Here is a 26,950-nt window from a genome sequence, read left to right on the forward strand (position 1 = left end):
CTCTACAGTATCTTCTCAGCACATGTTTAAACCCAAATGAGAATCTGTGAGACAGGTATTAATGTCACTACATTTATTTTTATTTTTTTTAATTTTTCTAAATCCATAAGAACTTAGATCAGAACTGATTTCAGTTTTTATATGAGAAAGTCTACAGCTAAGTCATTTTCTCTGACATAAACATGGCTTGTTGCTACAGCTGATTTTCTCTGACATAAACATGGCTTGTTAAAGTGTTAAAATGTAATATGAACTTTTTTTTTACTCTCATTTTGTCTTAGAACTTTTTGCTCTTGTACATTAAAGCAGAACTCCTGTTTTTATGATTTAGTTTAACAAAAAAAGTACATTTTTACTTTAAAAACTAACTCCTGCCGAAGAAAATGGGAGTCCATGATTTTCATTACATCAGCACAGCTGCTCACTGATTGGTCTGACCGGCAGGAGCACGTCCAACACGGGATAACCCGGTGCAACCCCCCACCCGCTGATGGATAGCTTTATGCTCCACTTTCTCTTCTCTCCTTCTAACTTTCACGACTCTACAAAGTCCGAGCACGACCGCGTGTTCCTCCGACACCTCCTCACCCTCTCTCCTCTGCTCCTCCACCTCCATGCCTCACTCCTCGTGGGCTGTAACTTCTGCCGGAGCCCAAGTGGCTGCAGTTGCAATTAGGGAACCACGCCTGGTGCTCTCTAATTTCCCCTGAATTGCAGTACTTAAAGGACCCCCGCCTGGGGAAAGAGAGTTGTCTGAGGACCTGCTTTTTCCACATCCATCGACTGGGTTGGTTTCCTCTTTATTTATTTTATTTTATGTAGTTGTTTTTTTAAATATATATATTAACAGCGTCCCTCCAGGGTTGGTCCAGCTCTCTGCCCGGGGACACAACTACAGCCATGGAGTACCTCAAGTTTTGTTTTGTGTTTTCCTGCTGGATGAAGTTCGCAAACTCCGTCTTTTCCACCGAGGCACCCAACACCCCCGCTCCTATCCCCAAAGGTAAGACAGCGTTCCAGACTTTTCTCTTTTTTTATTTTTTTTACTGCCTGCTGTTGTTGTAGTTAGCCAGCTTGTAGCGGCAGTTAATCTCTCTGCCCTCTCTACCCCCCTCCACCGGTCAAAGCCGCCAACGGTCGTAACGTACAGCCTTCACACGTTGTTATCACTCGTAATCGAACAGTTCGGTCCACGTTTCCGAACGAGGTTATGTCCTGTGTGGGCTGTGTGTAATTTGCCGACGACATCATGTCACTCAGTGAGCAACATGGACAGACAGCCACGGCTTTTATTGTGTACATGTCTAGAAATTACATGACGGAGCCGCACACAACAGAACCGTCTGCGGTTTCTCACAATCCTCTTTTTATTCCTTCTTGTTTGGCGACCTTTATTTACATCAACACACGTCGGTTTCACTTAGACTCAGCCGACAATTTGAAGGAGAGAGGCCGCGGTGACTGACCTCGTTTGTCCCTAAACTGAAATCATGTCATGGCTTGTTTTGTGTACAGCTGCAGCTAAATTCACGCACCTGTGTAGCTGATTTAATTGGCTGTGGTGACTCAACTCGTTTGTCCCTAAATTAAGCGTAAAAGATATTAAGAAAACATTTCTGTTTTTTTAAAGCATTCTAAAACAGAAATATGTATATGTTAATTACAGTTTTTTAAACTTAAAGATAATTTAAACTGTTTGTTGCAATGTTTTAAGACAACGCCAAAAAGATGCATTTAAGAATGCAGAAAAAGTTAGTAATTGATTCTATTCTGAAACAAACAATTACGCACCATGGAGCCAGAGTCATAAAACTCCTAATATACTGTAAAGTGAAGGTTAGTGGAGCAGAGCCAAACCCAACCCACTCTTACTGCTGATTGTTACCTACACACGCTACTCATGTACGTGCTGTGTATTTACCCCCAAAGCTACAGGGAGGGAGGGATGTGTCACATCTTTATAGACTTGTCAGAAAATCCTCCGCTGTAAAACTGTGGTTTTTCTGCCCTTTATTACTCTTTAAATATATAATTTTTTTTTGCTTTTGTCTGAGTCACGTGGCATCTTGTAAAATCTTGTGTACACAACAATAGAACAGCAGGCGTGAGCTGCATGTTTGGGTATAAAGTCTGCAAATGTGATTTGTCTTTTCCATGCTGGGGCGGGGGGTGCAGTATATGTCTCACACACACACACACAGACACACACACATGCAGCTGGTCGCCAAAGTCTCCACAGACTCGTATTGTTCTCTGGTTGAGACTCGCTGTGTGTCCTCCACACAGCAGGCCCTTTAACTTGAACTTTTATTTTACGAGAGTTCAGCCTGGAAGGAGCCTATCATCAGGGAGGCGAGAACGTATGAATACTAACAGTAGACAGACGGCCAACAAGACTGAATACAGTCCCCTTGACAGCAGATGTCAAGTCAACTTTGACTGAGACCTAATTTACTACATTTGTCTCCCGCACCACAAGCCTCTCTAAACTTGTAAACTTGCGTAATGACACTCGGAGTACTTAAAATTGTATTTTTGCCATTCAGTACTGAACCATCTGTGTACAACAAAGGTGTTAGTTCTATATTATTCCAAATAAAAATGACTAAATACAATCACTTCTTTAACAACTACATATACAAAGATAAAACACACTGCTACAGTAATATAATTCTGAAGTGCCAAATACTGCAACGTTTCTGCGTCACTACTGTTGTTATTGGATTTATAATGTTAAAAAGACAAAAACAATACAACCTTCCATTACGTCCACTTCCAAAAATGTGACCTTGGACTCTGGCCATACACAATATTGTGAAAAAATACCATTTATGTCATACTTTTATTCAGAGGATTACTGAGTGACCATTGAGTTCTTTCCTAGTTTTAGTTTTTGTCGCCAACCATCATGTTGTGTGCGACCCCCTACTGGTGACTTTGATTGAAATTGCTGGCTTGCTGGCTTGAATCCCGACACTGACAGGATGTTTGTTTAGAAGACATGAAAAACTCATCCTCTGTTTGTCTGAATAATCTATCTTATAAATAAAGTACTTTGCATTTAATTCATTCAGAGATACTTGATGGCTTCTCGGGCATAAAAAGAATCACTGTAGATGTGTTTGAGCCAACAGGTAATCACAGTAGGACCAGGTACCGGTCATAAAAAGAATCACTGTAGATGTTACAGGTAATCACAGTAGGACCAGGTACCACACGGTTTCTGGAATTCTACACTTTTGACAATGTTGCAACAAACCATAAATTACACCCCTTAAAATTGATATTTAGGGAGATCGGAAATGTTTTATATTGAAATGCTTCATATATTTATTGGTCCATTTTAATAACTTTGTTGGACTTCTTTTGTGTGACTGTATGCCTTGTTGTTGGGAGATTCAGGTATCTAAAGGTGTGCAGTTGGACCTATTTTTATAAGGTCAAAGCTTCCCATAAACAGTTTGGAAATTCCTGTTGTGACTGACTTTGCCTTCAGGCAGGGACACATTGAATTACAAAGCCAATGTGCCGTAAGGTAACACTGTAAAGACTGAGTCGTTCTCCAAGAACATCGCACCTCTCCTCCGATTGTAACATGCATGTGAATGGTGCGATTCAGCAGCGCAACAAGGGCAAATAGAAGGGTAGAGCTCTGCCCGGTTCTCACCTAAGTGAACCTGGGGCAGCCTGTCAGTGAGAGCAGTGGACGTGGCTGCTGCACAGATTGGGAAAGTTACAAACATTGGGCGGCGTCCAGCCAGACTTCCCTGCCGTGTCAAAGGAGCCTTTCATTGATATCTCAGTGCAGGTGGGGGCTGCACTGCGCACACACTAAATGTGGGGTTTAACATGTAGTTAATGTTAAAGTGTGTGTTTGTGTGTTTGTGTGTGTGCTCACTTGCTGTGTATCTGTCCCCATGACCACGGGATTTATGCGTATCTGTCCCCATGACCACGGGATTTATTTCTGTTGTTTGGTTAAAATAGACTGAAGTAAATCACAGGTGAAGGGGCTCTAAGGTGTGGGAATAAAGCTGCCACTAGCTGGACGTGTGAGAGATCTGTTGATCTACATCAGACCTCGCTGCTGTTTTATATCCGCCATTATTTTTATCTCCTCACAGCCCTTTGTACTTCCAACAGTTCCGAGGGCACATTTCTTTGGGCAACGTTTATTGGAGTCTGAGACAAACACCATCACGATGCGGTCTGCCCCAGTGTATCATACGCTGGCGTTTTCAGTGAGACCTGTCCCAGACATCACTGACATGTCAACAGGCGGCATTTTATAGAGAGGCAGAGGAAACTCCACCTAACATTGGCCAAGCCTTATATACTATATAAAAGCTTTCTCCACTGCCCGTAATTCCAGACTAACAAACTAACAAACCCCGTTGGCAGGACGAGCCTGTAATCACATCTCAGTACATTGTCACTATATGACCACTAGGCTGGTTCCGTGCCTCGGTTTCAGCCAAATGTGATGTCTGTTCCTTCTTTCCTCGGCTCCCTCTCTCCTCTTTATGCCTGAGGTGTTTTCGGCCAACCATGAAACAGATAATCACATACAGCGCTTCATTCAGCGGACGTCCCATGATGCAATTCCTTCGTCTAATATTCCATCACTCTGACAGTAAACAGGGAACTGAGCAGCTGTTGATCTTAGTAAATGCTATTTGGCTGGATCTGGTGTTTAAACAGCTGTAAGACCAGAAGTTTCTAGATCCGTGATAATCTTCGAGGTCACAGCAGCATGTTCTGAGATACAATTATTAGTAGTAGCATTAGCAGCATGGTAGGAAGGATCATGATCAGGGCCTCAGAACTAAAGGTCTTTCAATTCTTGATGGAAAAATCACCACCTCCAAAATCCAGAAATATATAACATTATAACTGAGGATTAGCTGTGATGTAGCTACAGTTATTCTCAGATAACATTAAGCACAACAAGTGTAAAAATCCACTCTCCAAACTCCAACTCACTAGCCGTAAATAAATTGAGTGTAATACCTTCCATGAAAATATAATTTCACATTCAAATTGCACTGCTCTCAGCCTGAGACATACACCCTCAACAACACACACACACACACACACACAGATGACACAGAGCAGATGGAATAAGTTGTTTTTGCCCAATTACAGTTGTTGACTTTCTTTTTTTGGAACTCTGGGTAACTGAGCCATTTGAAAGTGACGTGTGACGCGACGGGAAAATTGTTTCCTTCCCCAGGGAGGGTGACACTGTACCACATCTGACGACTGGAGGACGGGTGGTTTGACACGTGTAATTGAAAACACACCCTTTTGTTGCAGATGTGTTTCACAGTCTGCTAATATGAAAATGATGTGTATTATCAGTGATGGCAACTGAGGCTCAACCTGAACTACTGGGTACAACCGACTGCTCTGACTGTGAGCAATTATAATCCCCCCCCCAAATCTGGTGACTACATGTGCATTAATGGTTGAGGGCCCACCTGCACACTGGACTGCTGTTTAAATCTGGTTGACGGCCCACCTGCACACTGGACTGCTGTTTTTTCAGACTGCCAAATTTGGTAACTGTGTGTTGGCAAGTTTTGGTGTAAAAAAAAGTCTTGGGTTGTGTTTAGTCTAGACAGGCAGGAAGAGAGCCTGGTGGAGAGTATGATGCTGACACCAACGTCTCCTTGGGTGTAATCACTAACAATTAGTTCATTACTTTATCAGTTTCCCAGGAAAGAAAACAGGATCAGAGTCTGCCGGAACAGAGGTCTCAGCTGTTGTGCGTGTGTGAGAAATAAAAGCGTTGGTGGGAACAATGAAAACGTCTCTCTGTCATGATGATTTTAGATAAAGACATAAATAAATCTGCTGTCAAGCACATCTGGGGTCTCTTGGTTTATGGCCATTAAAAACTGCTGCTTGTTGCTGCTTTGTCACAGCAACCAGTTGTGTTTGAAGCCTCCCAGCAAGTTCCTGTGAGCATTAGACCAGGAACTAAATCAATCTTTGAGAACCATTGTTTTAGCTTAGAAAATATTCCACTGAGGAAGGTCATTGCATGTACCTTACTGCATAAACAGGCTAAAAAAAAGTTTACATTTTGTTACAATGTGCAGCTCTTGCACAAAATCAAAAGTAGGGGAGATACGTGTTTATGAGCAGGTCTGGTTTCCCACCTCCTGCTTTACAGGTCTGAGCTTTACTTAAAGATGAAAGGCAAGGCCTTCTATTAAATGTGGGACATTAATTTAACAACCTGTACTTTCCTTTGGTCGGATGCTCTGTTCGGTTTATTTTTCGTAAGACCTCAGGTGACAGTGGTTTATTGAACTGGTCGACCCAAATAGAGAATGCCTCGGGTTTGCTCACTAGAAATGTCCTGTCAGTGAGGAAAGATTTTTGTTATCCTTATGTTCAAGGCCAGGGCATGTTGCCATGATACCCTTTCCTTTTTCTGCAAAAAAGAAAGCTTTCTTTAGCCTAACCCTGGTGGGTGAGTCATTGCTCATTTGAGTGTGAAAGTTTACCTAGACGGCTGGGGGGGATAAACCCCAGCCCATTCCTGAAGAAGATTAACAGCAGCACTGTAGGAGCGACATTCCTTTCCCCTTGTGGGCTCCTAATACAGTACTGACAGGAGAACATGCTGTATTTGCTCTGATTCCCTCTGACTAGACACACATCCTGTCTGAGAGCTCAAATGAAGTTGTGTAATTTAAATAAAAAAATATTGTAGTATTTGCTAGTTGACTGTAGTGATTTCATATGTTTAATGTTTTGCAAGATAACATGTACTGTGTTTATATTTCCCTGTAATAACTGAGCCATAGAAGGTCAACTTATAGTGGAGTAAATTGTCCTTAAAATGGAAAAAACGTAAACGAAAAGCAAAGAAACAACAAGGGACGTATTGTTCTGATAAGACAGTTTTTTAAAAATGTATTTTTAATAAAAAATGTAGTCACTTTAATGCTAAAAGCTAAAGCTAATTGCTGTTTTGAATATCCTCAGGCTTTATCCACTGATGACTAAAACATACTGTAAATCCATGAGCTCTGAGCTAAAGACGATTCACATACGCAGGTTCCAAAGTCATATTACTTTCTATATAATAGTGCAGACCACAGACCGTTATATAGTTGAGCTGATGAAATGTGTTTTTGTTCTGTACGTCTCAGACTTCAGCTCACATACTGCATTATCATTGAAGATCGGCTTTCACAGACTATAGTAAATCTGTCTATTACTTTTCCGATGCATTAAACGCCACATGGTTGTCGGAACTATTGAACTCGTCCATGTGTATAACGTGTATAATAAATCATCCTAAGTCCAGACGGGGGCAGAGTTTTTGGAGACAAAGATGTGAATCTAGAAAGTAGTTTTGTTCTCTAGAACTGAAGGTTCAGGGGTGTTTAGCTTGCCTGCTGATGGCAAAACACATGCTAGTGTCGCTGTCTTCCTCTATTGCCATCTGCTGGAGTGTCCCAATCGTGAGTCTTCCTCTATTGAAGGGCAAAAATGAGAGGCAGAATCCAACCAACTCGCCATCTGCTGGAGTGTCCCAATCGTGATTTAAAATTCACATATTTGACACAATTCACATTTGGACAATTTACCAGGTAAATGTTCAAGATTGCCACTAATTAAGCAGGCATCAGAGTTGTGAGTTTGATTCAATAAATATTGAGTTTACTGCATAACAGACATGTTCTTTCTATGTTCTTTTGATAAATATTTGATTTTTTTTTTTGTATTTGTTTTTAAGCTATATTTAGGTTATTGAGTCACACTTTCATTTTATATGATTTGTCTTGGCACTGAGAATAGCATTTCAGTCTGTGACCTAATTTGATGTATTTAGCTTTACGGTTATAAAGTCCATAAAATGTGCTGTAAAAAAGCTATAAAATTTATATAAGTACCTGCAGTGCAATAGGATACATGTAAGGCTCTCTGGTTACTGTTAAAATAACCTACACTGTAAATGTGTTTCACAGATGTAGGAGACATCATTCTCTTTCTAGCGCTGGGTCCATCTGCTTCTTTCCAGCCAGGAACAAGAACAAGGAACAACACCTGAGGCACTGAACAGACCTATTCTACAGTGTATTTAATTTAGAAACCTACATGCTGCTGACTTTGCCCACTTTTCTCACCATGTGTCCTGTGAAATTGCACAATAAGAAGCAGAAAGGAAAGCATTTCCAGCCTGTCTCCGTTCGAGGAGCGCTGGTAAGGCTATTAAAGTGGTGACAGGGCCACCGGCTAGACTGGGATGAGAGCATGGCTGAGTCACATTATTGGGAAAAGGGCTGCTTGTAATGTACTTAAGCATGGATGAATACATGGGAGGTGGGCGATTTAATGTAGACTGAAGATAAATTCAAGAATTGTCGAAAACTTTTGTTAATTTTTACCTTTTCATACCGATCAGTCGAACTTCAGTCGAAGCGTTTCTTAAAAACAGTAGTCGGTGTGTTTAATCGTGAATTAGCTTGTTTTAGCCTGTTCATTTGTTAGTGTATCTGGCTGAAACAGACAGCTTAAAAATGAAAATGCACGATTACCCTTTAAAGAGTTGCTGTAAATTAAAGTGTCAACAGCTCTTGTTGGTCCTTTGAAATGATTGCGACATTTTTGCACATTTTGTTTTATACCGGATTGAATTAGTGCCCCCTGTGCTCGTGTACTAATCGGGTTTTATGAACCAGAACTTCAAGTTCCTTCTTTCCTTTCTTCCTTTCTTGTCTCCAAGATATATAGCATCTTTTTGGAAGAATAAAGACCTTATTATTTTATGTTGCTGTAAATTAAAAGTGTCAACAGCTTTTGTTGGTCTGTTTAAACTATTGCAACATTTTTGCACATTGTGCTTGATGACAGGGGTTGAATTGGTGTACTCCTTATGTAATGGAGGTTTATGAAGCAGATCTTCCAGCTCCTTCCTTCTTTCTTTTCTCCAAAACACATAGCAGCGTTTTGGAACATCAAAGTCCTCATTAGTTTAAATAAAACACCACAGAACATGTGAAAATGAGCCTAGTGGGTGTAGCCTGCCTCCCATGATGCTCCAGTGCTAAATTGTATTTGGTCAAACCCTTCCTGAAACCTCAAACTTCAGTGCTGCTGACCACTGGAAGTGTCCCGGAGGTTTGTGGGAACTCCTTTGACTCGGGAAGAGACAAATTGTTGACTCTCGGTTTAAAAATACTCCTCTGTTTTTGAATCTAATTAAAACTCCTGCAGATAATCGCTGCCAGTTTGTTGACGTAGGTCTGAGGTTTACACGGAGAAGTGGAAATCTAAATAATCTGAAATAATTTCTATACATGCCGTAGGCTAAAAACGACGACTGCTTGAAGACATTCCTGAATCCCTGTAATCTTTTCTTGCTCTTTTTTTTTCTGCTACAGAAAAATTGCTCGTCTTGACCGTCGCCACACAGGAAACTGATGGCTTTCTACGCTTTATGCAGTCTGCAAACTATTTCAACTACACTGTGAAGGTATGTATGAGATCTGCTGGTACTTTTCCTACTGTTGCAAACATTTGAACCTTTAATGGTGATAGCAATCTGCCTGGAACACACTACACAAAGTAAAGTATGAAAGGAGCATTCTCCAGTGGCACTTTTTTAACAAGTATGGGTCAACCATCACAAATTTTTGCTAAATGAAATAAAAACTTATTTTAATTAGAAACAGAAAATGAAAACCCCTGATTATGAAGATAATCATACAATATGAAAAATGAAAATCCCTGATTATGAAGATAATCATACAATATTGTCATCTACACAGCAAGTATCGGCAAAAATCCCCTTGCAAAACTTCAACAGTGCATCAGTTCCGCCGTCATTAAAAGATTAGATTGTGTTGTATGAATAGGTTATCAACTAATGTGATTTTACTGAATAAAAAGAATCAGATCTTCCTTCTTTTGCCTTGATTCCCAAAACTGCATCAACTTTTCCAGAAATGGAAATATCAATCTGTTATTCTCTGTTGTCCCATCAAACACTGCAACACTAACCAAGACAAATGGAGCAGCAAGCTGTTGAGAAAAAATAAAAACCACTTCATCAGATTGATTTGGCCAATTAAAGAAACCAAGTCCAAACAGGCTCCACAACAGATTCTAGCCCTGACACTCCTAAATTTGGGAGAAGAATTCTCCTCTGTGGTGAAAAACCAGCGGTAAAAAAAACCATATATTTTTGTGGCCTGGAGCTCTGAGTTCATGCCCCGCTCACATTTCCCCTATTAGCGTTTGATCTCTTGTGCAGCAGTTTGTGTTCCAAACTCCTGCAGACACTCACGTCTAAAGTTCACAACTCCTCATTAGTAAAGGAAAAAAATATAGTGGTGTTACGTTGTTACTAGAGGTGATCTGTCCCGTGTGGACCATCAGGTCAAGGCTACCTTAACTGACAGGCTCTGTGTGATTGTGCAATGTTGGTTGTGGCACAAACCAATGAGAATGAGGCGTTTATTTTGGCAGAATTGACTCACTAAAATAGCAGGATTGTGAATGAACAGACTGGCTGGGCAACATGACTGACCCATTTTTCTGCGAAGCATATATTGACATTTATTCTTTTTCAAAATTCACTTTTTTTTCAAGTTTTTGTGATTAGCAAAAGTGGCATAACATTAGCATAAATAGTTAAAGTTAGCCCAAAAGGAGAAATGAGAACTGTGCACCTCAAAGTCAAATAAACTCCTGGCCTGAAATAGACAAAAGTAATAATTCAAATAATACAACAATTAATAGCATTAGCAAAATAGCTAATAGTTACCCATAACAACAATAACTCAAGTTTGTAAGGTTATTGTAGAAATGGGCAGATGTGTATGATGATCCAAAACACCCAAATATAATTGATGGACTCAGCAAAAGTTCTCCAAAAATACCTTAAAGATGCTATTGAAGTGATACAGTATTTATATTATATATTTGGTAACTAGTTCTGACAAATAAAGAGAGATGGAGAAATGAAAAATGAGGAGCAAAGGGATAAATAAAGAGAGACGGAGAAATGAAAAATGAGGAGCAAAGGGAGGGCAGCCTCTGGAGAGTTCTTCCTGCCAAGTGAGTTCATGTCAGACTCAGCAAACTGTCTTTTCCTCTGTGTGTTTATGTTGCAGGTGTTGGGAATGGGAGAAGCATGGAAAGGTGGTGACGTAGGGCATTCAATTGGTGGAGGGCAAAAAGTCAGACTACTGAAGGAGGCCATGGAGGCTGTGGCTGACCAGGAGGATCTCGTTGTCCTGTCTGTGGATAGGTATGATGACGTCTTCAAACCTTTTTTGTATTTTTTGTGTCTGTGTCTGTGATTTAAAAAATCCTTTAATGACTTCAAATTTAAGTGTCTGTGATTTAGCTTTAATATTTAATGGGAAAAAATCCTTTAATGACTTCAAATTTAATTATTTAAAAAAATGCCTCCAGGAGTGGTCTGTGACACCTAAACCCTTGCACACCGGGGCAGGAAATGCCCACGCTGTATAGTAAGATGTGGCTAGCAGCCACTAAATAGTATTATTACAAAGCTAAATACGGAGGGAGCATTTACACTGACCTAGCATGGCGCGGCTCACGTCGCCTGTGATTAATGATGAGGTTAACTTCACACAATTACTAGGATGCAGACTTAGAAGCAGAACGATTTTTAATGAATGACTGTTAGTTATAAAACCTGCAACGACATGATGTAATAAACAAAGTTTGCTTCTGACTCGGAAAGTGAAATAAAAGGGGATGAATTTAATGTGATGTCATAAAACTAGCCAATTTGCTCCTGGGTCAGATTTGCATATAGTTAACTTCCTAACACATAAATGTAACAATCATAAATGTGTTTCTTGTCCTATTTAATGGGAGCTGTGTCTGTTATTGATAAGTTAACAAGCAGCACGAACATCTGTCAGCCATGTGTGAATCCAACAGCTCAAAAAAGACATCGGCCTCTCTCTCTCTCCCTCCCTCCCTCTCTCTCTCTGTCTGTCTGTGGAAGTTTAGATTTTCTAAGAGAGAAGTGTCTTTAGGTTATATGCAGTGAATGTCAAGGGTCATTAAAAGACATAAACACCATTATCGCAACTGGGAGGTGAAGCAGTATTTTGTTTCCAAGCATTGCCAGTTTGCGGCCCCAGGCTCTAACAGATCTTTTATATATGTCGTAAATCAAATCAAAATCGCTCTCTAAGCCGACCGCTGGTTCTGGCGTCAGAGGGCGAGATTGCACAGCGGAGAGTGTCGAGAATAGAAGCAAAAGTTGGAAACGTCAACGAGGGAACAGTAATAAAGAATGAATGAGGGGAAATAAAACATATTAAAGCTTGTAATCTTGTGATATCGAACTGTTTATGGCCGACGCTGGAGTTCTCACTCATGTCCGTTTGAAGGTTTGTTTGTTGGTTTGTCAGCAGGATTAAAGAAGGATTAAATGGGTTTAATGGATTTTTAAAATCCTTGTTAAAGGGTGAGGATTGGGCCAAGAAAGAAACGTAGAAATAATAAAAGAAAAGAGTGAAAAGACCTGCAGTCAGCGGTTGCAAAAGTAAAGAGCCACCAGTGGGCCACTGGTTTGAGGAGAACAGCTATTCTGTATGAATGAGTGTCTGTGGGAACATGAGGTTAATTCACCTCCACACGATGTCCGACACTTAAGGAATATTCATCATTTCCCATATCAGTTATTTTTAACCTCATTGAACAGTTGAATAAATTGGTAAAAGAAAAAAATTATTTAAAATAAACGTCTTTACATAACTTCTGATGTTTTTGTTAAAATAAAATATGCTTCAAACTTAAAATTATTTAAAAAAAAATATATTTATAAAATAAAATATGCTTCAAACTTAAAAAAAAAAGATTTACAAAAATGTGTAATGATTGTTTTTTTGCATCCCAGTACTAAATGACTGCCGCTACAGTGGTAGGAGATTGTTGGGGAATTTATCTTGACCTGGTGTTATCATGAGGGTATCTGGAGTTATCTAAAGGCATCGCGAGGTACTTGAAGCTCGTAAATTACAAGGATTCATTCTTGGATTAATTTTCTTAATTTTTAAATAAAGAAGACTGTGAAAATATGAAATGCTGAAAACTAAAAGAGAAGAACTGACTAAGGGTATCAACCTCACTAGAAAAATTCACTTGTACACCCAGGGATTATTACCTTTCATGACTGCACACTATATATCCCGTGAAGTAGAGTGGGTCTTGACAATGTAAATATTCTGCCCTTTGAAAAAAGGCAGGTTTTAAAACAAGTCACTGCAGGACCAGAGTGAATGATGGTGGGCTTTTTCCACTTCCCTGTCACAGGACGGTTTTGGTCGTGCTTCATTAGCACGCCGTGCGTCTTCCTTCTGTAGGAGCCACCGCCTTCCAGTGAAATTCAGGAATGTATCTTGTACCATTACTCACTTGTGGAGAATGTCCACTATTTACATATAGATTCATATCTACCTCGAACAAGTGGACGCCTTGGGTTGTGATACGGTTGATACAAAGTTTCGACAGTGACTGTCATCCTGCCTCTAAAGCATTCAATATGAAAAGATGGTAATGGTCTGTTGCATTTTGCATTTTCACCTCTCTATTTTCCAGCTACGATCTCATCTTTGCCGGAGGACCAGAGGAGATTCTCAGGAAGTTCCAACAGGCCAATCACAAAGTGGTCTTCGCTGCGGAGGGATTAGTATGGCCGGATAAACGTCTAGGTGACAAGTATCCCTTGGTCCGCAGTGGCAAGCGCTACCTCAACTCTGGAGGTCAGTTGAAAATATGTATTTGTCATGGAATATAGCTGCGTTAATATTTAGTGAAAATGTCTCTTAAACCTAATTCTAGGACAGATCAGTGTTTGGGGGAAACCTCATTGTAAAGACGTGACTTCCTCTGGTGTGAGTCGGTTTATGAACTCTACCATCAACTGTCAAACCTAAAGACTCGCAGGCGGCTTAGGAATTTAGGGGGTGGGAATATAAGCAGTTTAACCTCGCTGGTCCCAAATTGAGGGGTGGAACCAAAAGACTGACTGTTGTTAGTTGTTACGTATGAAACCACCAGGGTTTTAGCATTCACCCTGGCTGTAAAGTCGAGGTATATTTTCTTTGTAACCTTCCTCCTTGTGGTATTTCCTGTCTAAGTGGAGGTGAGGTGACACAGGAGCTGTCATGGAGGTTTAACCCCAGATTTCACGTTAAAGTTTTATTGAGTAATCACTAGTGCTGGCCTGCCTCTCATCCAGACTGGTGAACCGCTGACAGATTTTACACATGAAGAAGAAAAAGATTCTCTGGGACGAGTTCATCCAGTGAAATGATGGCTGCTCCTGAAAACACAGTCAAGAGGCTCGGGTGAATTTATAGGAGAAAAAAAGAACTGTTACAGACCGGCGTGTCAGGGTTGTGGCTTCCATTAGAATGCGTAGTTTTTTAGTAAAATTTCGACTACATCCGCTGTGAGACCATACAAAAACAAAGCGTTTACTGATGATGAAAACCAAGTTCATACTGTCTACCATTTCTATTTAACTAAATTTATTTGATTATATATAATCATCTTTGTAACCATGAATAACTGCACTATATCACACAACTGTTATTAAATAGAACACATTGTCATTTTATTTCTATCTAACTGTTTATTTAACTAAATTTATTTGATTATATATAATCATCTTTGTAACCATGAATAACTGCACTATATCACACAGCTGTTATTAAATAGAATACATTGTCATTTAGGATTCAGAAGGACCTAAAATTTCTAAAAAAGAAAAGGTAATAATAACATTCGACTTGTTTGGTCTGAGTCTGACATGTTTTTACAACAAGGAGCTCTGGTTCAGCGAACGTTGAGCCGATTCCTGCTCCTCGCCCTCACAGCAGCAGCAGCAGAGCAACACCACCCAAACGTCTGTCCTTCTTTATCTCTACACTTCACTCCAGAATGTGTTTGTTGGCAGATGTTCCGCATGTTTCCAGTGACACAGGACCGAGTAGATATCAAGTTTAATGTTGCTGCTCCAGAGGAAGGATTTGGTTAATAAGTCAGAATGATGATTAATGGCTAACATATGAATCAATGAACCTTCCTGCACAAACACGGTGTAAGTTAGCACTGAAGTTAACGTTCTTTTTAACCCTGGCAGTAAAGAAAAGCCACAAATGTGTTTCCATGGACTGTATATATGAAGAGGACGTAGCTATCCTGTTTCAAACTCTGTTTTTAAAAAAATCAAAACCAAGGAAAACCAACAAAATTCTTCAGCCTCAGGATATATTTCTACTTAATGTAAAAGTAAATTTAAAGTGACAGTTGTTTCTACAAGATTTATAACGTTTCTCCTCAAAGGTTTATTTAAAGGTCTTAATTTACGGTCTTTTTAATGGCAGATTGTGCCAGAATTATAAATCAGGTCATATCATAGACGAAAGATGAAAGGGCAGTAGTTTAATAGGAACTCAACTTCAATGATCTTAAACTTACTAGATGATGAAGTGTTTGAAAAAAATCAAAGATAATTGATCTTCTCTGTATGAAAATAATTAGTTTAATCTTGATTAATTGTCAAATGTTAAAATAAGATTTTAATGTCAAATATGACGTGTATTGCGTCTATGACATAAGAAGAGGCTAACTCATGTTTTCTCTAGTAAATAAACTGAAATGTGCGCCCTTTTTTTATCTGAGAACATGTCCAGGTGAATTAACATTATCTGAGAACATTAACGTTCAGTAAATCATCTTCTCCGTAGGACCTAACATTTCCCTGTGAGCAAAGGTTTCAGTAACAGTGGAAAGAAAAAAAACATCTTTTAATAGATGGGACTTTGTAGTGTAACCATTACTGTATTTAAGGAGTGCAATGTTCCAGTTGGATTACACAGAGACTGGGATATTTGAGATGCACCAGTCATTAAAGGCTTTGACATTGGACCATGGAAATATGTTATTGTTGGGTTTTGGCCATTTTTATTCACAGTCACTGATGATCATCACATGATGGGATGGACAGAACGTGTCTGGATGTCTTAATAAAGAAAGAGTCTCTGGATTTCTTTCTCTTTTTTTAAATGGAACGCCCAGCGGCCGTTTTGAGGACACTGAATTACTGCTTCACTTGCGGTCATCAAACCGGTATGACCTCCCATACTGGAGCCTGATGGTCTCAGAATGATCAGAGGCTGTTTTTAGCTTTCATTGTCATTGACATGACATGTGGAATTATCTTGGCCCCTCTGAATGAGCCACAGTTTGTATGAAATTGTAGGGTTTTTGTCCCAGTTCCCACGGCTGCTGGCCAAGTGACCGTCAGGAGAATGTTTCAGGACGACTGGAGGCACCGGGCCCAGCTGGACAGGAAGGCAACAAACACAAAATTATACATGAATTGAGGCAATATAGTGGTGTTATGTGTCTGTGATTAAACCCATGGTGTGTACAACCAGAAGGTCGTGGCTGACTGTAATTTTTCCATCCTAGTCAAAGGAGAATAAAGACGTTTTTAGGATGGGGTATAAATCTTCCATATTGTGAAACAGACACTGACAGAATGAAGTGCACGTAGGGTTTGTGATTTCCTCCTGACCTTCTTCCACTTCTGCCATTTCCATTATATCATGCCTATCCCTGCACTTGTTTACATAGTCTGAGGCTTTTTCCTAAATGATGGGATGCAAAATGGCACCCACCGACAACACAAGGCAAACCCTGCAATCTGCGTCTGTGGTCGCTGACCTCCTGAGGACGCTGGGTAAAACTGGAGGCACTGCCATGTGAACGGACTCTCAAAGAGGGTATGAGTTCCTGAGGCCGAGCCACTTATAACGTATGGATGGCAGCACCATTATTACACTCTTTACTGTCTACTCTCTGTGAGAAAGGAAAGGCCACGCCCACTTTTTGCGTGCTCGGGATTTTGGCCAAAACTTACACTTGACAGTCCAGGCTTCCCAGAGTGAAGTGTTTAGATCAGGCAGCCCACATCCAGAGTTATAATGGCCACAGAGAGTCGGCCAGTTGTATATGACCTTGTAAACACGTCACAGCCGACACTGTGTTGACTTTATGGTCTGCTCAATCACACTGTTTATCACCTGCAGGTATAATTGGCTACGCACCCTACGTAAACAGAGTAGTCTCCCAGTGGAACCTCCACGACAACGACGACGACCAGCTCTTTTACACCAAAATATACCTGAATCCTCTACAAAGAGTAAGTATCTTTGGAGAATTAAACACTCCAAGACCTTTTTTTTTAAATTTAACCCTGGTTAAAAGTCTATTATGTGAAGGCACTAAGAGGCTTTTTTTTTTTAATTTAACCCTGGTTAAAAGTCTTCAGGTTTTATATTGCACACAATAGCTCCTCAATCTGATGTCCTTGAGCCCTACGGGCCAGGAAGCGGTACTGCAAGTGAATCATGTCAAAGTTTTGGTTGATCAGAATTATTTTTGTTATTTCCATTGTCTATTATGTGAAGGCACTAAGAGGCTTAGTACTTATTTGTTAACACATTATCATATAATATAAATGTGTATTCAAATGTGATGTCCATCACCAGCTATCGTAAACTTTTTCTCCCATGCTACAATGAAAGTTCGCAGCAGTTGAATTCAGTTCTTTCTTCTGTCGTCTCTACTGACAAGGATTTAAACCAAAACTCCTACCCATCAATTTAGAGCATTTCTCAAAAGGCTCTGGCAAAGTTTTTGGATAAATTGAAGGGTAAAATTCATTTATTGGATCTTGCGCCAATTTTTGTTTTTTTTCCTGTTTCACTCAAGCCACATTTTCAATTTGGTCAGATCAAACCATTTTTGACAAATCACCTCATTTTCAGTCCTCTTTTTTTCCTTTGGTCAGGTTTTGTTTCAGTGGACCAAGATTATATGTTACAAAATGCTTATTTTAGGTAAAGTTTAAATGTTGCAAAATACCTTAAATTTTTGTATAACATGAGCTTTGTAACTTCTGTTTGAGCAGAGAATTATTCCATATTCTGTTTTAAAATGACAAATTCCTGCCTTATAACAGATCTATGTCTTATTATGTATTGCTTAGTCACTGTGTATTTTTTAATGTTTTCAGCAAGAACTCAACATGACTTTGGACCACAAGTGCCAGATTTTCCAGAACCTAAATGGGGCCGTTGGTGAGAAATCCCAGATTTCCATACTTTTCTTTTCATCCTGTTCTTTCTGTCAAACATACCACACTCAGCCATTTAAAACCACAGGTTTTCATTGGACCCAGTCACTGCAGAAATGAAGACTTGGGTGTGTTGACACTTTTGTTGCACTCCACTGAACACCTGTGTTGTGCTCCTGTCTAGGCCTTGTACTTTTTAAATAAAAAAAAAAACCTCTGCAGCACAGCATGTCCATGTGGTTAGTCAATTTTTCATATTCTCGTCTTAAACATCTTGTTTTCCTCCTCCTGGCAGATGAAGTGCTTCTCAAGTTTGGAACCGACCGCGTGAGAGTCAGAAACACAGCGTACGACTCTCTGCCAGTGGTTGTTCATGGAAACGGAAACACCAAAGTGAGTCAGGAGTAATGACTGAGCGCACACGTAATGAAGTCTACACTCACAGCCATGTCAGTGTATCAGTCAGCCTCATTAAAGACTTTGGGTTGAAGTATTGGAGGCGTCAACACCTTCAGTTGATCAGAAGTTATGAGGCAACAAAGACTTTTTAGTCCTACGACCTTTCGATGTCACCTTTAAAAAACGTTTGTTTACCATCTAACTTACTTTATATAGTTCATAGCTGTCTTGGTTACTTTTAACTTACCTATTTTATGCTTATTGTCAAGATATATTTGTAATGTTTTTCACCATTTCTGAAGGTTATTTTCTCTCGCTTCATTCACTTTTCACTTACAAATCTTACAAAAAATTCTGTAGCTTCACTACAGAAGCGTAGGTGGACAAGTTTAAAGTTAAGTCCTTTTTTTATTTTACAAGTAAATCACCCGTCATGAATTTCCTGCTCTCTTCAGTTCTGTCCCATCATTTGGACAGATATGTGTCTTTTGACTATCATTACATGTGGAGTTATGGCCACAGCAAACCAAAAGCAGGATGTCCTTACAAGTTTTTTTCTGGTCTCGTTCCTTTTCTTCACACATCTCAGTCCACCACCAGCAGCTGCCTGTCTCTGGTCGTCCTTGGTAAAGGACCAAACCCAACACAGTGTTGAGTCATTCCTCCCAGAGGCCCCAACATCTGGAGGAAAGGCTCGGCAAGACAGATCACACAATGTCCTAACGGTGGTTGCTGTCTAATGCTGGGATGTGGCTGGAGGGGAGACCATGTGACCGTCGGTCTAGTCCTAGTTTCCAGTCTGAACGCCAAAGTGAATGTGGCGACAAAAATAATTGATCAATCTTTTAATGTCTATTTTAAAGTGTAGAGAGACATGGAAATTTAAAAACATTGGTACAAATAAACTGCAGATACACAGCTATGACTGTGGTTACAGCTCTGCGTCCAGGGACTTTGTCAACCACCAGCTCTGGACATTGTGTTTGTTAAAATATTCTCTGTTTTACAGCCTGATTTTTTTACCTCCTTCGTTCTTTTCTTCTCTTTTTTACAGATGTACTTGAACTACTTAGGCAACTATGTTCCTAACACTTGGAACTACGAACACGGGTGCAGCTACTGTGACGACGACGTTCTGGACTTGTCTGAGCTAAAGGTCAATTCCTCAAATTATTCAATTACTTCGATCTGTCTTTTTGAATTTACAGAAAGTTTCTTTTTAGCCTCCTCCCTTCAGTCCCTTCCCACCCAAGATGGTTTCCTCACGTTTATCTGTTTATGGAATGTGCAAGTGTCTAGACAGAAGCTGACCTGTTTGAACAGATAAGACAGAACCTGGTGCCACACTCACCCCCTCACAGTCCTACAACAACAGGGTTTATCCAGCGTATGGCCCTTCTTCTGGACTCCTTTTTTATTTGTCATAGAGAAACTACTTGGAAAAGAGGAAGTGTGGCGCTGCTGTGGTCCAGGCCACGGCTTCTGAGGTTTCCGTAAAGGCTCACTTAAAGGGGTGTCGCTGTCGACCAGCCTTGCTTTTAGTGGCCTTCCCAGTATTGGTTTTATCCATAATAGTCAGTTATGGTGGTTTTACTGAAAATCTGTTGCAGAGTTCAGCCAAGACCAGCAACGTATAGACAACAGGCACCAGGAAATGTCTCAAGTTGGTGAAATCTGTCAGGATGTGATGACTGACTTTTACACTCAATGAACTCTGTTCTCTAACTATTCTGTCATTTCAACATATTATTGGATACAAAACTAAAAAATAATCATTTCTTTTTTTCATGACGAATACAGTATAAAACAATAAAATAAATTAATTATTTATAATAATAATAATTATTTGAATACAGTATAAAACAATAAAATAAATTTACTTAAACAGTAAAATGTCCTACATGACACTACAGAACTACAGCACCACTGTGACCAAAAAAAGTCTAAACAAAGCTTCATTTGTTGAGTCCAGTCTTTGACTGTCTTCTCTCCACTGCTGTCTCTCTGTCTCTCTGTCCGTCTGTCTGTCTTTCAACAACAACAAGTTCAACTCCACTTGGCTCCGGTCCTTCGGTTCCCCTTTCGTGTGTCTGTGTCTGCCTTTGTGGAACTTGCAAATTAGATGGTAGCTAGCTGCTGGCTCCCTTTTGATCCCGGCCCAGACCTTTTCGCTCTGAACTGGTCAAGAGGAAGAGGAGTCCAGACAGAACCCTTTGGTCTGGACTGGAGCTGGGAGTCATGGGAAAATGTTCCCTCCTCCCTGTTTTCTGTTTCACTTGCATCATTTTTCTCGGTCGTCTTGGTCCCAACAGTCTGAGCAGTCGTTTTGTGCATGAGCTGTTGTCCATGAAGTACACGTGGCAGAAAGTACACGTGGAAAATGGTGACATTTCCTGTAAAGACTGTGCGTCCAAAGTCGATTGTCTGCAATTTTTTATATAAATCACAATTAGGGTTTGAAAGGAAAAGGCATTTTTTCTTCATATATTTTAACAATGTTTTATACATAGGGTTAAAGTGGCTAACTCACAAAACTACAACTGGAAATGATTTAGGTGAAGTAATGCAGAGGACGCCTGTCACGGACACGTTCGTAGCGACTTGACCTTTTTTTTTGTGTTTATGTCCAGTGTGAAATGTTGAACATTTCAAGGATTTATGATAAACAGCTGTACGTTGCCATGAGCGGTTGTTTAAAATAGTCATAATTTGTCTTCTCTCCAATGTAAACAGGAATATCCCAAAGTGCTGGTCGGAGTGTTTATCGAGCAGCCGACCCCGTTTCTCCCAGAATTCCTCCATCGGCTGCTGACACTGGATTATCCTAAAGATAAATTAAACGTTTTCGTCCACAATAACGTGAGTTCAAGCAGCTGCTCTTCCTACATTTCTTTTTCCTGCCCTACTTTATCGTCTGTTACACATGACTCATCATATTTCCATTAACGTTGGCTGCGTTCTCAGGAGGTTTACCACGAGAAACACATCCAGAAGTTCTGGGAAGAAAACAGGAATGTGTTCAACACTTTTAAGGTTGTGGGACCAGAGGAGAACCTGAGCCAAGGAGAAGCCAGGAACATGGCCATGTAAGTCCGCCTTCTTTTTTAAATCTGTCATCTCTCTGTACCTGTGGTTCCAAAGACCAAGACTGATGGAACCGTAACACTGCACCAGTGGCTCAGCTTTAAGGGGAAGTTGGATGATCTCTGTCCAAAAACGCAGTGGCAGGGAGTTGATGCTAATGTCACTGACCTCTGCTTCTCTCCTTGTGTTTATGAAGTAAATGTTTCCAGAGAAGTTTGGACACTTTGTAAAATCCAATAAAAATATGTTTTTGTAGTTGTATTTCATATAAAATTGTATTTAAAGGGATAAAAGGAAAAAGAAAAATATTTTTAGGTTTTCACTCAACATTTGTTAAACATATTTAAAAAAAACATGTGAAAAAAAGTGTTTTTTTCCTGCACCAATTACAGTAGCATGACCCTGGTTCCAGTCTGCTCTGTCTGCAGTCCAGGTCTTGCTCTTGGTAAAAAGTTCAAACACAAATCACTCAGAGGAGCTCCAGACGACTGTGACTATTGACTCATGATCAGCTTTTAAACACTAGAAATGTGCAAACATTCTACCTGGAGTAAATTAATTTGACGTTTGAAATGTGGCCCAATGAAAATCCTGCTTTTCTCCAAGTGCACAGTAGTTTCCAGGTACTGTATTCTCACTTTTCTGGAAACCTGGACTGAGAAAGTCCCTCACCACCTGTCCCACCGTCAGGTGCTGTTTATGAAGCTCCCAGAGACTGTGCTGGGAGCACATCCCCCTAAAACTGTTGGTCATGTTTATCCCTATAATGAAGAAGACTAGGGTTTATGAGGAGTCTGTAATCTTTCTTCAATCACATTATCCCCCGGGGATCTCACAGATAGTCAGTTAGAGTCGGAGTCTACAATTACCAATGACATCTTATACTTAAGTAGCTGATAAATTTCATCCTCAGGCAGCCATTATCCCCAACTGTCTCTTGGAGTTTAATCAGATCAGGATTAAACAATCACCGCTTTCTCCTTCCTCTCCTCAGGGACGTTTGCCGAAAGGACGCCACCTGCGACTACTACTTCAGCATAGACGCTGACGTCATGCTCACCAACAGGCAGACACTGAAGCTCCTCATTGAGCAAAACAGGTAATCACACAGTCAACTGGAGCGGCAGCAGCAGCAGGAGGACCGGAACCTGGTCCACAGACCTCCCTGTCAGCTGTTGTGCTCATTGAACCATTGAATTCATCCCTCAATTGGTGAAACCTCAGAAACAGCAGAGTGAAGGGAAGTTTAAAAATAAAACCGCCCTGGCTCCCTGTGTTTGCCAGGTTGCATGGAAACAGTGAAAAACTCCCTGAAATGTCAGTTTCTGTTAAATATGATTCAAGCTTTTTCATCAATTTTCATGCTGCAGTCAAAAACAAAAAAACAAAAAAAAGAAACTTCCCATACCCGGCTGTCAATTCGGCCTAGCCTTTCTAGGATATTTAAAGACAGCATGGGAATTCTTCTCTGGCACAGAAGCTGTGCACGCACTAACAGCCAATCTCTTTTAACCACGACAGTTCAGAGTTATTTAGTGTGGTGCATCCACACCAACAGTTAGTTACGGTCCCATTTCTGAACCATGCCCAGGTTTTGTATTATAAAAAAAAATCCTATTGTGGTTTGGGTTTGAAAGACTAAAAGTAGGAGTGCAGTGGAAAACTCCAGAGTTACTGTAATGCCTGCATTTCCAAGAGAAGAGTTCACAGTCTGCAGACATAAGGACTCTGAGAGTTTCTGCTACACAGTTTGTTACAACCTGGCTGTGATCATTTCTCTCCAGTCAGAAACATTTTCTTTCTCTTTTACAGGAAGTTTATGTTTTACCACTGCGTTAGGAGCTTGGCTCTGTGTCAGAGTTGTATCTGCTTTAACAGAATCACCATCTCTGTGCCCACTCTCCTTTTTCCTCCACAGAAAAATAATTGCTCCTCTTGTCACTCGCCACGGCAAGTTGTGGTCCAACTTCTGGGGCGCCCTGAGTCTGGATGGTTACTACGCTCGCTCTGAGGATTACGTCGACATCGTGCAGAGGAAGCGCATGTAAGTCACAACTGATGAATCGCACTGCAACAATGGAATCTTGACCCCTGAACTATAAATACAGAAGATTTCCATCTGGCCCGAGGGTTCGTTCACAGTGTAGAAACACCAGGCTACAAAATCAGATCAAACCTCAAAGTAAAAATGGAAATTTAAGAAGTTTTTAATACCTTCAAACCTTATTTCTAGGGACCAGTATTTTTTGGGTCGTGACCCAGTCTTTCAGAAACAATGCCTTATAATACTGTTGAGTATTGTATGGTGTATTGTTTAGAATCATATTGTATGATATCACAGATTAAGTCCACGTTACTGCGAATGACATCACGAAAACATGTATGTGAAACCTTTAAGATGTGTCTTTGCCTCTGAAGTTTGAATCTATTTTTACATTGTTCTCACAGAGTCACTGCTGTGAGTCCCAGTCTGAAGAGGTTTTAAAAAAGGCAGTAGTCAGAGTCCCTTCTTCTCTGTGACTCAGAGTTTTTTATGTGTTGGAAAGTTAGTTTAAATAGCACCAGATGGCACACAGGAATAACCGTGAAGTCACCACAGTGGAAAAGCCAGGTTCAATCAGCTGTGGCCGTGAAGACGGTCACGGAGTCAGATTCTCGTCGCTGCCCCGGAGTCTCGTACATGGCTGGCTAGTTTGCCCGGGTGAATGATGATGGCATCAAGGAAAAGTCTCCACAGTTCCTGTCAGTGGACGTGCGTAATGCAACATTTCATCTTGATGGAGATGACACAATTATTTACAGCTGACTTTTACTGTCGATTAGGATTTGTACCAACAACGACGAGCCGACTGGAAAAACCCTTCAAAGGCATCAAATGGTTTTTATTGATGCTGACCAAACTACAATAAATGATTCAGCCAAAACAAAAAACATCTATATATCAAATATATACATACATACATCATATATATATATATATATATATAACTATATTACTATAATACTATAATAGTGTCTTAAAAAAAGACAAAAAAAAAGTCCCACCAATTTTAAATAGGTTAGATTAAAAAGACATAAATCAAAAAATTATCATATATCCCTGAGCTACACCGGCCTTATATTTGCTTGGTAACAACCTTAAAAAAACAGGGGCTGATGGGTAAATCTATTAGAAACTGAGATGACAGACTGCCCTACTTTCTCTACAATCTCTGGATATCAGTGTCATCCACTTAAAATTCCAACATATCAAAAATGCGGGTCTTGTCCTTTGTGAGACGTCCAAGGCGGGACACCAGGTCACCTGACCCTGACCCTGACCCGGAGCATTCGTGAATAAATTGTTTTAACTGTAAGCCAATGCAAAACAAGCATTGACTTTACGGCTGTGTCTTGTTGTTTCTAGGGGCGTGTGGAACATTCCCTACATGGCACACGTTTACCTGGTGAAGGGCAGCGTCTTGAGGACTGAAATGCAGGAGAGGAACTACTTTGTCCTGGAGAAACTGGACCCAGATATGTCTTTGTGTAGAAACGCCAGAGAGCTGGTAAGAAATACTGCTCCGGAAAAAACGTGAATAAATGATGTTACTGCGACCAGGGACAGAATGTTAGCTTCTGTGTCTGCACGGAGGAAACCTCTAGTCCAGTGGTTCTCAAACGTTTTATACTCTGTACCACCAACATAATGTAGCAGCACAGGCCTTCCCTGTTAGCTTCCACCTCACACAGTTTAAATGTTTATAAAATCTTTATGTTTAAATGTTGTATTAATTCTGCGTTGAATGTTTCAGATTTATTCAGTTGAAAATGTAAATGTGAAAATATGAATTTTTCCACGTACCACTGCTGGTACGCGTACCACAGTTTGAGAACCACTGATCTAGTTTGACAGCACAAGTGTAGAACTGCCATGAATGTTAATGTCGACAGAAGTCAACAGCTCATGGAAAGTGAGGATGAAAGTGGGCAAGTATACGTGGATTGAAATGTGTCGTCACGTCTGTCGTCAAGGCATGATCTTTCCTTCTTAACGGTTGCTCCCATGGTCTCTCACTTGGGCTCGTGTCCCATCATCCTTCACTGTTTTTGGTGCATCAACGCCTGACTGGACTTGGCAAAGCTCTTCTTTTCTTCCCCTTTATTTCTTGTAAAAACTCCTGTGAACTCCTAACACCCGGCCTTGTCAGCTGTGATCAGCTGAACTCTCTACAAATATTTTACATTTTCTCAACTACTACTGCTCTTGGGTTGACTGATTCTTTTCCCAGCATGCTGTTGGTTTTTTTTTTTATTTTTTATGTTAACACCACAAAAACAACAGCTTCAGAGGGAATCTTGCGCCTTTTCCTGCAGACAGAATTCCGCCCTCTTGCGTGTTCTTAGAGGATTTATTTATATAACTGTGTGTGTGACATAACTGTCGCCCTGTGTGTGTCTGACTCTGAAACCCTGAACTGTGGTCATCATATTTACACACTGCTTCTCCTTTATTTTAGACCAGTCACAGGGAGAAAGACTCCCCTTCTCCGGAATCATTCCATATGCTCAGACCCCCAAAGGTTTTACTTTACTTTACAACCATTCTTACTTGTGTTCATTCTGTTCATGTCATTGGGTTAGCACTGACGAGCTACAAAGCTACGACCAACTTCATTTGCTGACAGTTTTTTTTTTTCATTATGTTATTTTCTATGTCCTGCCAAGTATAAATGACCATTTTTGTTTTTGGTCCAAGCCCTAAAGCCATCAGACCGCTATCCAGTCCACCACAGGGCCACATATTGAGACACACAATCGACTCAGACTTTGATCTCTTGAGCTAGCGTCAAATTGAACAGTTAACGTAGTCCTGTAAGTCTTTGGACCGTGGTAAGAATCCAGAGTAGCTGGAGGAAAAACACAAACACATGGAAGGTCCTTACAGAGGGACCGTTAGTCACCACCAGGAATCGAACCCATGACCTGTAAGGCAACTGCTCGAAAGGTCAGACAAATCTAAGTTAGACAAAGAAAGACCTTTGGTTTGTTTTTGTCATCACAACAATAGGATGAGGTAGAAGAGCAAGTCCCCTGTCCTGATGCTTTCCACAGACTGAGCCACACAACAAACACCTTCAACCTCTTCACTCACTGTGAGATTTTCAGACTAAGTTCCAAAAACACTTGGACACCGTGTCTGGACTGAATCATGGCTGTTACCAGCAATCTGTAAAGTCCCCAGGTGGTTTTAAAAACCTCACCTGAAATTGAATGAACCTGAAGTCTGTTGGTTCAGTACCAGGCCTTAGTCTGACAGTGAGTCCA

The 26,950-nt window shown here is 40.4% G+C and overlaps 1 protein-coding gene across 5 annotated transcripts in view; it reads left to right on the top strand.

The window, feature by feature from the left end:
• Positions 1-413: 413 nt before the first annotated feature.
• The window catches only part of plod2 (procollagen-lysine, 2-oxoglutarate 5-dioxygenase 2), a 31,447-nt gene continuing 4,910 nt past the window's right edge, over positions 414-26,950 (top strand). Inside the window, exons 1-15 of one of the 5 annotated variants that reach the window (XM_025054393.1) lie at positions 414-787; positions 851-1,003; positions 9,405-9,496; positions 11,139-11,275; positions 13,609-13,772; positions 17,112-17,224; positions 18,101-18,164; positions 18,456-18,553; positions 19,614-19,715; positions 21,293-21,418; positions 21,524-21,645; positions 22,638-22,742; positions 23,562-23,687; positions 25,050-25,191; positions 26,143-26,205. In XM_025054393.1, coding sequence (XP_024910161.1) covers positions 901-1,003; positions 9,405-9,496; positions 11,139-11,275; positions 13,609-13,772; positions 17,112-17,224; positions 18,101-18,164; positions 18,456-18,553; positions 19,614-19,715; positions 21,293-21,418; positions 21,524-21,645; positions 22,638-22,742; positions 23,562-23,687; positions 25,050-25,191; positions 26,143-26,205 — 1,557 coding nt within the window. In that variant the 5' untranslated portion in view covers positions 414-787; positions 851-900. The other 4 variants (XM_008307814.3, XM_008307812.3, XM_008307816.3 and 1 more) reach the window with 4 other exon arrangements.

Source organism: Cynoglossus semilaevis, chromosome 3, assembly GCF_000523025.1.
Source record: "Cynoglossus semilaevis isolate Cse_v1.0 chromosome 3, Cse_v1.0, whole genome shotgun sequence".
Classification (NCBI taxonomy): domain Eukaryota; kingdom Metazoa; phylum Chordata; class Actinopteri; order Pleuronectiformes; family Cynoglossidae; genus Cynoglossus; species Cynoglossus semilaevis.